At 35.8% G+C, this 12,784-nt stretch overlaps 1 protein-coding gene across 2 annotated transcripts in view; it reads left to right on the top strand.

The window, feature by feature from the left end:
• The window catches only part of LOC150100328 (sorting nexin-25-like), a 350,110-nt gene that overhangs the window by 143,861 nt on the left and 193,465 nt on the right, over nucleotides 1-12,784 (top strand). For both annotated transcript variants that reach the window (XR_016549234.1, XM_090402426.1), the window contains exon 11: nucleotides 4,429-4,548. Coding sequence is in view for 1 of the 2 variants with exons in the window: in XM_090402426.1 (XP_090258552.1) it covers nucleotides 4,429-4,548 (120 nt within the window). In the remaining variant the exon portion in view is untranslated. The remainder of the gene's footprint in view (nucleotides 1-4,428; nucleotides 4,549-12,784) is intronic.

Raw genomic sequence — 12,784 nt, 5'->3', positions numbered from 1 at the left:
CTTTTGAGCAAGCATTTTGAGAGAAGTGCATGAGAAAAGACCTGGTCAGCAGATCAAAAACGCACTTCATGAAAATCTCTGAACAGTGCTTGGAGCATTTTAACAAGAATAAAACTGATTTTGTGAGTCGATTTATTACTATGGATGAGACTTGAATTTACTATTACACACCAAAATCCAAACACCAGTCAAAACAATGGACAGAAGCTGGTTGTTCAAAGAAGACAAAGTCATTGACAAAGAAGACAGAGTCAGTTCCATCAGCAGGAAAGGTCATGGCATCGGTGTTTTGTGATGCTAAAGGCATTTTGTTTATTAATTATCTTGAAAAGGGTGAAACAATAACCGGGGAATATTATTCCGGTCTTTTAACCAGACTAGATGAAAAAGTTCACGAGAAAAGACCTGTTTTGCAGAAGAAAAAATCGTCTTTCATCAGGACAATGCACCTGCCCATAAAGGTGTTTTGGCAATGGGAAAATTAAGGGATCTGCACTATGAATTGTTGGAACATCCACCCTATTCCCCAGATTTGGCTCCCTCTTCTCAAAACTAAAACTCTTCCTTGCTCAGCATTTTTCTTCAAATGAAGAGGTGATTGTAGCTGTAGAGCACTACAGGGACGGAATAATGGCGCTGGAGCATCGCTGGAATAAATGTATTAGTCTTAAGGGAGATTATGTTGAAAAATAAAAATAATTTTGAAATAATAAATTTGTTTTTCATTGTTAGGCTGAGTTCTTTTCAGACCACCCTCGTACAACTCTCTGATATCTACCATAGAGCCAGTTACCAATCCAATCTGCTAGCCTGATATCCAAACTCGTTCAATGCAACTTAAAAATCAACTTGTCACCTTGTCAAATGCCCTTGAAAAATCCAAAAAAATGAGTGCATGCCTTAGCCTTATCCAATGCTCTTGTTACATTATTGTGAAATATTACCAGATTACTAAAACAAGAGTGTCCTTTAAGAAATCCACTCTGGCCTGCATAAATAATATTGCCTTCATCTGCCCAATTCTGTATACGAGCTCTTACCAGTTGACTCCTAAATCGTAACAACTTTGCAGGCTTATAATTTGATGCCTGCATTCTAATGCCACACTTATTCAATAGAATTATCTTATCCTCCTTCCACTCGACAGGAACCTATCGCCTTGTAAGACTTTCATTAAATAGCCAAGCTAATGGCACAGTCAGTTTCATAGTGCATTCCCATAAAACACTGGATGAAATTGCATCCAGGACCCTGCCTTATTAACATTGGAATACATCCTCTTCCTTGACTTCTAACACTTAATCATGCATTATCCTTCAAGGAGCTTGCTGTATGAAACACTCTAATAAAGTGATCATTAAATAGCTCAACTAAATCATCTGCTTTATTCACCCAATTCCCTTCTCCATCCAGCAAGGTAATGTGTCCACAATCATTTGTTTTCTCCTACTCACGATTGAAGAAAAACTCCTTGGGATTCATATTGGATTGCAGCACCACTCTCCTCTCATAATCTAATTTTCTCTCTTTACAATATTAGTCAATTTCCTACCCTGAACCCTATATTCCTCATGTAACTGTTGTGCACCTCTATGTTTATATATCTTCTATCTCTTCTTCAATTCCACTTTTATTTCTCTTGGCATTCATTTGACTCTAAATTGCTTTATCTTCTTCACTGGACGTATACAGTCTGCCATTTCTATCAATAACGTTTTCTTAAGTATCTCCTGGGCACTAAAGACCACTGTTCCTTCAAATTCTTTCATTCGTTATACTAATATGATTTCTAAGTCTATGATAGTCACCTACCTTATAATTCCACATAGCTTCCTTCTGTTTTGATAACTCAAACAAGCTGATTTCTAAGTCTATGATAGTCACCTACCTTATAATTCCACATAGCTTCCTTCTGTTTTGATAACTCCTTATGCCTATTCATCCTCCAAGTCAGGACTACATGATCACTTTCACCAATAGGGGGGATGAGCATACCATCTCAGTCACGATCAGATCTTTTGATGCTTTGACCAAATCCAAAATTCTGAATACTTGTGTTCCCTCAATTATGTGCTGCCTAAGACAGTTGTCCCTCAAGAAATCCAAAATTCAGTTCTCTTATTTACTGCTGCTGTCTCCTCTGCTCAGTTTATATCACTATAGTTGAAGTCCCCCATAATGATCACTCACTTTGCGCTTGCCAAATTAATTTGCTTAAACATTTCCTGCTCATTACTAGTTATATTCCCTAGTCTGTAGCAACATCCCACTAAATATCTTGTCATATAAACATCAATCTCGCATCATATACTCTCAAATTCCTTAGTGTTATTTCCATTGAGATTCTCCACCCTGAGAGGGCACAGTTCATCTCTTTTCATGAGTAGCACTCCACCACATTTACCTTTACTATTCTGTCAAAATATGCTCTACCCTTCAATTTTTATCCCTGTTAAAACATCCTCCTCAGTTATCCAAGTTTTACTTATACTAGCAACTTTGGAGAGGTTGAGTTAATAATGTCATAGACTCATTCCTTTATTTCTAATGCTCCTAGCATTTGTATGGAGAAATACTAGTGCATTGCCAATATTCTTATATCCAATATTATTCCCCTTATAGTTCACTTGACTGTGTAATGTATGTACACTGTCTTGTTTCTCAAGCCACTGTATCCAAATGAGGATATAGTGGTTGAGTCCCTCTAAATGCCTGTGCCCTTCTGCATTCAAATGTAATTCATCTCTTGCATATAACTCTCTTCTATCCTCAGACTAAATCCATGCATCCACATATTTCAGGCCTCTTTTCCTACACATTCTCACTATCATATCATTTGTTATTACTGCTCTTCTCCTCCACTCCACATTATCATACCTGATGAACACATTCATCTTTCCTTGGGTACATTGCTGCTGCACTCTAACATCAACCTCCAATCTCGCACTACATGATTAACACTACCTCACAGGTCATTCTTCCCAACCATTGCTATCATCTTCTCCACATTTTCACTCTTCTTCACGACCTCATTACATGGTAAGCACTTCTCTGGCATTCTATTCTGAATCATTGAATCCTCGATACGTGGTGCTTTTGAACAGATTTATTTATCTTCTCACTGGTATTCCTGACTCTTACAACTTTCTATACTCTCTTGATTTTCTTCAATTTCCACTTTTTCCCTGTCACTCCCATTTTCTCTCCTTCCCCTCTCTCTCTCTCTCTCTCCCTTGCTGTCTGATGCCATTCCCTTAATTTACTCTGTTTTCTCGCACTAGCCAACCTCTTCATACTCTTAATGTCTTCATTTGTCCTCCTCAATTCATTCTTCATTCCTTCCATCTCCTTTCTTAGCAGTTTTCTCGCACTAGCCAACCTATTCATACTCTTAATATCTTCATTTGTCCTCCTCAATTCATTCTTCATTCCTTCCATCTCTTTCTTAGCAGTTTTTATTTCTCTCTGCACACGTCCTGCTTTCAAGTTGCATTCCTGCACATAATCATGGCCACCAGAAAAACCATCTGCTACACTGCCCAAAATTAAATCCATGTGTATGTCTTTAATGTTCTCCTCACCCTCCAACATACTACTGGTATCCACAAACTGAATTCCACCTATGCACTATCTTCCCTGCCACTAAATGGTGAGGTCAAGATACTTCTGTCTCACAGCACCTCCTGTTGCCCACATTTCAAACACACATCATATTTTTATTCTGCACTGCCACATTTTTAAACAATGGGATGCATACGCATAGCAAGCAACAAAAATAAAATTCATGCAGTTCATGTTACCATCATAGATGTACTTGTGTCTGTCCATCTAGTAATAGTCTATCTTTCCAACAGCAGTAATAGTCTATCTTTCCAACAGCAGTAATATATATTGTTCTGATAATATATTGAATTGTAACAGCAATAATATATTGTTCTGATAATAGAAACTGAAATAATTATTTCATGCCTAAATATTGTATGCCTAAATGGCAAACTGAAGCCATTTAGGCATACCAAGAGTTCAATTATGATGTATTTAACTGTCTGACATAAAAGTGCTGTTTAACTGATATACAAGCCAGGGCAACTCTGATGCCAAAGGTTATGATGCCAAAATTTGCGTAAATTTTGAAACTTAAATTATATATCAATCATATAAATTATATTGTTTGTATTTGGCTATAAAACAAGAATGCATTTATAATATCCTTCGTATTAATATTTCAGCTTTTATTATTTCTAATGTAAAGTATTTGCTTATGCTTACTATTTTATTAATAATTATAAATTATACGATTGATAATTACAGTGTCTGCTAAATTCTAAATATCTTATAGTTGCAGCACGTGAAAATTTATTATCTTTAAAAATATTTGTTTGTTTTTCCATCCACTTTCTGTTATCGAATTCTGTAATTCATTTTTAGACTGCTTGGCATCAACTTGGAAATGATGTTGTTCAGACCTATATTAACAATCCAAGTAGTAACATAAGACTTTCGAAGAATATCCTGAAAGGAATTGAAGCGTTCATGATGGCCAATAAGGTATTTTTTGTGGAAGAGGCCTATAATTTCTTTCAAGTAAAATTTGACATATAATTGTATTAAAAAAAAAAAAACTAATATACTAATTATTTCTAATAAAGAGAAATAATTGTCTTCATTTCTTTTTTAATCTTTGTTTTATTACATGCCAAGTACTTAATTTAATTTGTAAACATTCCTGGTGCTTGAGAAATTATAGGTAATATAGTATCTAGCTTCCACACCATTGACTTTTTAATGATTGTCTAGCTCTGCTGTGAATCACCAGATACAGTGATAACTGTTATTTCATCTTTGATGAAGTAACAATTATTTCATTAACGTTTAAAAAATGTTATGATTCTTTCAATTCCTCTTGTAATGCATTTTTTTTTTTTAATTTTATCTTTGGCTGGTCAAAATAATCTGTATATTTGAATTAAAAAATTAAACAATTGCTGTTAGGATCAACTTGAAGCAAATTTGCTTCTGTCACAGGCATTTGAAATATATATAGCATTGGTAAAATTTTTCTGCAAGTTGAATGGTTTCTTCACATTATTTTGCCCATTTAGTTGGTTTCCAAATTCTCTTTTAATATATTATTTTAAACAAAATTTTCAAACACACCAGTAAAATTTTTTGTCTTGTAAGCATTGAATTGCTTACAAGACCACTCCTGCAAGTGTTCCAAGAAATAGTCTCCTGATGTTCTAAAGCAAAATAAATTTTATGTCGAAAAGAACCTTCACAAAAAATAGAATTAGTAGTAGATTAGATAAAGAATTTTGCATATACATGTAATTTAGGCAGAATATTTATGCCAGTGGCATTTGATACTCAGAATATGGATTATTATTACTCAGAAGCTGTTTCAGATATTTATATAGGTAATTTTTTTTATATTATTTATATAAGTATTCACTTTAAGACAACAGTTACAGTTGAGAAATCGTGGGAATATGACAAGGATCTGTACTTAAGTTTTGTAGTTCTGGAAAAGGTATATCTTTAACTTTTTTGTATCCACCATGGTGTTATTATTTTTCTATGAGGACAGAAAAATAAAAACACCATGGTGGACACAAGAAGTTAAAGAAATCCTGGAAAAGAAGAAAGCATTCCAAAAGTTATTAGCAAATAAGTCAACACATGCCCTAAAAGAGTACAGAGAAAAATGTAAGTGAGCTAAGCTATGTGTAAAAGTAGCTGAACAAAAGTCATGAGAAGTCTTTGGTAAGAGTAGGGAAAATAAATATCAAGAAAGTGGCAAAATGTTCTGGAGGCTATTCAAGAAGCTTAGAAATGGAGAAAAGAGTACAGTAAAGGGAATCAAAGATGATAAAGGTGACATGAAAACTGAAGATAAGAATATCTTACATATCTGGGGTGATTACTGTGAAAGACTGTTAAATGAACCAATTAGTGACAGAACTGTACTAGAAAATTTTCAAGAGGAATGCAAGGTGGAGTATATATATCAATACTTGAGGTAGAAAGCCATCAAAAACTTGAAATGTGGAAAGGCAACTGGAGTAGATGATATTCGACCAGAAATGCTTAAGTATATATTTACATGTATTTATTTCATGTTGCCAGCCTGGCTGGCCGAGTGGTTAATGTATCCGCTCTCCAGCCACATGGCTGTGAGTTTGAATCCCACTGTGGGCATGGATGTTTGTGACTGTCTGTGAAAATACTAGTGGTGGTGGTGGTCAGTTTGATGGAATTGGTGTAGGTGATGTGGTTCGCTGTAGTTGGTGGATTTGAGTAGTGGAGACAGAGAGTTGTAGAGGAGATGCCCTCCCTCAATGAGTCCTTGGAGGTGTCATGTAATAATAACAATAAAAAACAGAGTGTTTCAAAAGGGCTATTTACCTTCTATTGAATGACAATAGAAGGTAAATAGCAATAGATGAACAATTTTTATTATCATGCAATTGTGGCATAACACTTGAAGTTTCAACACAGATAGATATGACTGCCTCCAGTAATTCTTCAGACATCTCATTTCAGTCAATTTCCTGCCACACGCAGCAGAGCATATCTAGCATAACTTCAGCAATGCTGGCAGTAATTCTAGAATGCAGCTTATTCAAATTGTCTGGTAGTGGTGGTACAAACACTCAAGCAAAGCACCACGAGAAAACATCTAACAGTGTAAAGACAGAGGAATGCAGTGGCATGCTACAGGTTTCCCCTCTACTAATCCATCTCCTGGAAAATGGGTGTTGCGGTATGATCTTATGTCTGTTAGGTAATGAGGAGGTGCTCCATCTTGCTGAAAATGTAAGCATCCGTCGTGGTCATCGTTGTCCAATTGTGGTAATAGGTACCCAAGTAGCATGTCAGATACACACCACCAGTAAGGTGGACTCCAAAAAAAGAAGGGTCCATGCACTTTCTTCTTGCTTATGGCACAAAGAACATTAGCCTTTGGTGTGCCGCAAACATGTTCTATGATGGGATGTGGATTTTTGTTTCCTTAAATTCTTAGTTGTGTATTTACTTGCTCACTGATGTGAAAAGTGCACTCGTCACTGAAAACAATCGTGTCCTAAAAGTCATTTTGTTCTATCCTACTGATCATTTCTGTGTAGAAATCCTGGCATATCTTCTTATCGTCGTTCTTCAAATATATGAGCATAAATTTGTAGGGCCTTAAATGTAGATGCTGTCATAAAACACACTACACAGTCACATGTAGAATTCCAATTTGACAAAATGCCCATCTGGTTTGGCTTTCTAGGGCTTCTCTGGAAATTTCCCGAACTTCTTCCACAACAGCATTGGCAGCACGTGTCCTGTTGACCTTGGATGATGCACAGAACAGCTTGTTTCCAGAAAATTCTTGTCACATGTGGATTGTGCACCTACTAGGAGGTTCTTTGCTGTATTGTGTGTGGGAGTTCCTCTGAATTCGTGTTGCAGACTTTGTTTTCTCAAACCAAAACACACACCATGCTCACTCTGCAATTTTTTTTCATGCCATCTTTATTAGATGACAAAAATTAGATGAAAAAAAATTGCTAATAAAGTTACTTGGCCAAAAATTGATGTGTTTCACTACATTATGTCACTCACTCAGCTTTTGTATATCTTCCAAGATATTCTTTGTTCTCCTGCAACATTGTATACACCCTTTTGAAACACCCTGTGTGTGTGTGCGTGTGTGTTCATAGGAGACATTACTTTTGTAATGCCTTGTATTTTTTTTATTATTATTATTTTGATTCATGCATAGCAAAAAGCTTTACAAGTCACTGACTGGACAGTAGTAGTCTCTAGTTCCACCACAGTGAATGGCACTACTATCAGTTACAGAAGACTGCTCACTAATGGTTCAGAATGGCAGCATTTTATAAATGCATATATGAAGCAAAAAGTGGTAATTAAATTTCCTTACTGTGATAGATGAGTGTGATGAAAAATAAATATCTGTTTGAGAAATATGTGTGGAGATGATACTTATTATCAGCAGTTGATAATACTGAATTTGGTACACCAGAAATTTGAAGGAAGTCATCCTCTTTCTCTCTTCCACAACAATACCCAACCTCACACCAATGTGCAACAAGTGATAAAATCACAACAATTGGCTGGACTAACCTTGCCCCATCTAACCCATTACCTGTATCTGGCAACCTCTGATTTCCCTTTGTTTGGCTGCCATTTAAAGGATACATTCCGATGCCATTTTGCTAAAGACAAGAAACTAAAACAAGCTGTTTCTGACAAACTCCAACCTCTGAGTAAAAACTTTTACAGGGTTGGCATGCACCGTATCATGTAGCAATGGCATAAATGTATAGAGAATGATGGAAACTTGTTGAAAAATGACAGTATGCTTATGATAAATGGAGGCTAATCCATGTAGAAGCCATGTTAAATAAATTTTCTGAAGGAGGGAACAAATAAGAGGCATTATTTTGTACCATTCCTTTGTATGTGAATGAACACAATACCCCTGTATTTGAGTTGCCTCAGAGGCTTAAGGCTATTTACAGACTGGATTTTGATTGTAAACTGAGATCAGTATTTTATTATAATTAGGTAATAACGTAATCACTTATTAATTTAAATCTTTTTATTTGTAGAATTTTTGGCTATGTTTCATAGCCATTTTTAATATAATTATAGAGAAACAATCACAAAAAAGAGAAAATCAATTCAGTTAAAAGTGTGTGCAATATTATATGCACTATCAGCTGCCAGAACAAATTGTACAAACGGATAGAAGGAGCAGCTGTGGGGTCTCTTATTTTCCCAACTCTAGCTGATTACTTGGCACATTTCAAGCAACATATTCTGGACTTCTTTCACCCATCAAATTTAGTATGGATATGTTGATGATGTTTTTGTTGCATGGAAATCCTCATCCAATCCTCATGAATATCTTAAAAAAAAAACCAAGAATCAAATTTACCCTGGAAGTAGAAAATAACAGTTGTATTTCTTTTCTGAATGTTCTCATTCTGCTTCACCAAATGGTAATTTGAAGTTCTCAGTATATAGAAAACTAACTCATACTGAGAAATACATTGATTCTAACTCACATCACACCCTTGTCTGAAATATGGTGTTATCAAATCTTATCAATAGTATGTTCTACAGATTCTCTTCTAAACAAAGAAATGTATAGTATCAGAACTATCTTTATCTCTAATGGTTATAATACAAAAACTATCAATAAAATATTCAGTAATTATGGCCATTGGCTTAATCTGTCTCAAGAAAAAATTACCAGAATTTGTATTTCATATGTTAAAGGACTTTTAAAAAAAATAGTAAGCCTGCTTCAACAGGTTGACTTCCATCCAGTTCGCAAAATTATCACCTTTGTTATCTTTCCTAAAGACAAATATCCTCCTTTTTCTTATCCTGGTGTTTAATCCCCTGCTCTTGCAGCTTGTTATATGAACAGACTGGTCATTTTGCACAAATTCATCTTGAAGAACATCAAGAATGTATTTCACTTAAAGAACCCAATACATCTATTTTAGAAAATCACAAAATATACAAAGCATAGGATTTATACAAAACACAGGATTCAGTAGAACAAAACCAAAGTGTCATAAAAGTTATTTTCTTCTGGAAAGCCTGTACAAAGAAAACTATGATGCATACGTTCACAATCCAAACCTTAAAAACAATTACTTTAAACTTTCTCAATTTTGGGAAGTTATGCTGACTAATCTTCACTATTCATGATTCCATAAATTGTAATTAATTGTTTTTATTTAAAAATATTTTATTAACTAATTTATTTTAATTATTTTGGGATATCTATTAATGCAGATGGAGCTATTCTCCTGCAGCCAATAGTACATATATTATACACTTTCAATTGAATTGATCTCCTTTTTTTTTGTGAGTGTTTTCCTATAACTGTATTGAAAATGGCTACGAAACATAGCCATAATTCTACAAATAAAAAGATTTAAATTAACTTAAGTGATAATGTTATCAATTAGTTATGTTGAACTCTTCAACTTATGTCTCGATTTTTAGATCAGCAGTATTTTAATTTGCTCAATTCTCAGTTTGTTGATATTACATAAGGTCTGTGAAGGTTCATGACCTTAGAGTTGATTCTAATTGCCAAAGTTTCTGAAATACATAATTTTATTGCATTCTCTTAAAGATCATGAATAGCAGATGTTTCATTTCTTGACTTATTTGCATTGTATTTTGTTACAATTTCTGGTGTTGGTAGTGTTTTTTGGTCATTTAAAATGACTTGACTATTTTACCCTTTAAAATGTCTGTGCTATTTCAAAAAGATTTTCAAAACAAAATCATAGATACGCTGTTTGGAAAGAAGTTAATGGACACTAGTGTGCAGAACAAACAGCCATGCTCCCACCTAAATAAGATGTAGGAGCTCCTTTTGCTGTGATGACTGCAGCAATCCTACAGAGTATATTTTCCATAAGCATAGAATAGCAATCAATGGGAATTTTAGATCATTCTTCCTGTAGGCATGTAATGAGGCATGTAATACTGTTATGGGACAGACATTACTTGACTTCTTCCAGTGCTCCAGTTCATCCTGCAGATGTTCAATAACATTGAGATCAGGGATCTGTGGAGGCCAGTCAAATGTGGTGATGTTCACAAACCACACAGCAGCAGCAGCCTTATGATGTGGTGCATTGTCTTGCTGAAAGCGACAATGGTCATTTCTGTAGAAACACCACAAAGTAGGAAGTATTGCATTGTTCCAAATGCAATACTTCCATCCAGAATGTTCAGATACCTCTCAGAGTTCAGTATTCATGGCAGCACAAACAGAGGTCCAAGGCCAAACTAGCTTTATGAAGGGTCGGTCATGCCTTAGTAATTTACTATATCAAGTCAAGAACTATCCAACATTTGTGCAGTATCTCTCATCCTTGCTTTGAACTCATTCTAAGACTGTAGTGGCAAATTATAGACCAATCAGTATCTTAGAAATGGTGGTGAAAGTAGTGGAAAAAATTGATCAAAAATAGAATTCAGGAATGAGTGGATAGGAATATGATACTTTATGGGGGGGAAACATAGCTTTATGAAGGGTCGGTCATGTCTTAGTAATTTACTAACTTTTTATAATGGATACCGTTGTGGGACAGACATTACTTGACTTCTTCAAGTGCTCCAGTTCATCCTGCAGATGTTCAATAGCATTGAGATTAGAGTTCTGTGGAGGCCAGTCAAGTGTGGTGACATTCATGTTCACAAACCACACAGTAACAGCAGCAGCAGCCTTATGAAGTGATGCATTGTCTTGCTGAAAGCAACAATGGTCATTTCTGTAGAAACACCACAAAGTAGGAAGTATTGCATTGTTCCAAATGCTATACTTCCATCCGGAATGTTCAGATACCTCTCGGAGTTCAATATTTATGGCAGCACAGAGGTCCAAGGCCAAACTAGGAAAAACAGGACCATACCATCACACCATCACCTCCGAATTTCATAGTTGGAATCTCACCCTCTTGTAAGAGGTGTCACCAGGCATCCACCACATCCATCCATCTGTTTAGTAGAGGGTTTAGCATGATTTGCTGCTCCACTAACACAGCTTTCCCAAGCTTCCACTTCCCACTGTATACACACTCTCTTTGCAACACTGAAAGTAACACTGCATGTTGGTTCTAGTGATGTGGGTCTTGCATATTGTGATCCTACTATGGAAATTCATGTTGTGAGTGTTAGTTCTGAATGTTTTTGTGCAGATTTGTCTCCCAGTCAGTGCCTGGAACTCCATGTTCAACATGTCGGCTGATGAATGGCAGTTTTTACATATCCTTCATAGCACTCTATGGTCCCATTCAGTGCATGTGGTGAGTCATCCACTGCAGATTGCACTTGCAGTTGACTCCTTGCACTTCCAGCTCAGTTTGATAGCACTGATTGTTGACCTGGGATGACCTAATTTGTCAACCATTTGCCGAACAGATAGGTTTACAACATGGTACCCTATCACAATGCCTCTTTTGAACTCCGTCAGTTCCCTTCTTGCAGCCATTTCACCTGGACACAGTTGCATTGACTTGGGAGTATCATATATTATTTGCTTTTAAACTTGCATTGAATTCTTGAAATGACTTGGGTGAAACACTTTATGGCAACTTTCTGAATAGCAGATGTGTGGATGTCACAGAAGTCTTATTGATAGCTTAAATGAAGCTAGAAAGAACAAATAGATTGACACCATCAAAAGGCTGAACGTTAAACATTCAAGCAGGAAAGCATGGAGCCTCCTTAAAAAGTTGGGTGGTAATTCCCATCGCCTCCAAGCGAAAACTGCTGTTAGTGCCAACTGTATTGCCAATGGGATAGTGAATCTGTCCGGAGCTAAATCAGAAAAAAAATCACACTAAAATAATTAGAAAGGAATTGACTAGACTTAAAGAAGGGTGTTTTGAGGCGACCAATCTATCGAATCCATTCACTAAAGAAGAACTTCTTGCTGCACTACAGGGAGTGAAAATTGGTAAAGCACCTGGATTTGATAATATTCACCCTGAAGTTTTAAAAAACTCTGGACCAAATACAGCGGTATGGCTGACAAAATTCTTCTCTAATATTTTACAGAGTGGCAAATTACCAGCAGAATTTAAAAAATCGAAAATAATAGCCATCCTGAAACCTGAAATGCCTGCTGATAAACCTGAAAGCTATAGACCTATAGCACTGCTCAGTGTCTCTCTTAGTCTATTAGAAAGACTTATTTACAATAGAATTAGTACTATTATTATTGACACCCCCC

The sequence above is a fragment of the Typopeltis vanoorti genome, chromosome 13 (assembly GCF_054136105.1).
Source record: "Typopeltis vanoorti isolate ZY-2024b chromosome 13, IOZ_Tvanoo_1.0, whole genome shotgun sequence".
Lineage (NCBI taxonomy): Eukaryota > Metazoa > Arthropoda > Arachnida > Uropygi > Thelyphonidae > Typopeltis > Typopeltis vanoorti.
This window is presented reverse-complemented; position numbering and strand designations above follow the sequence as displayed.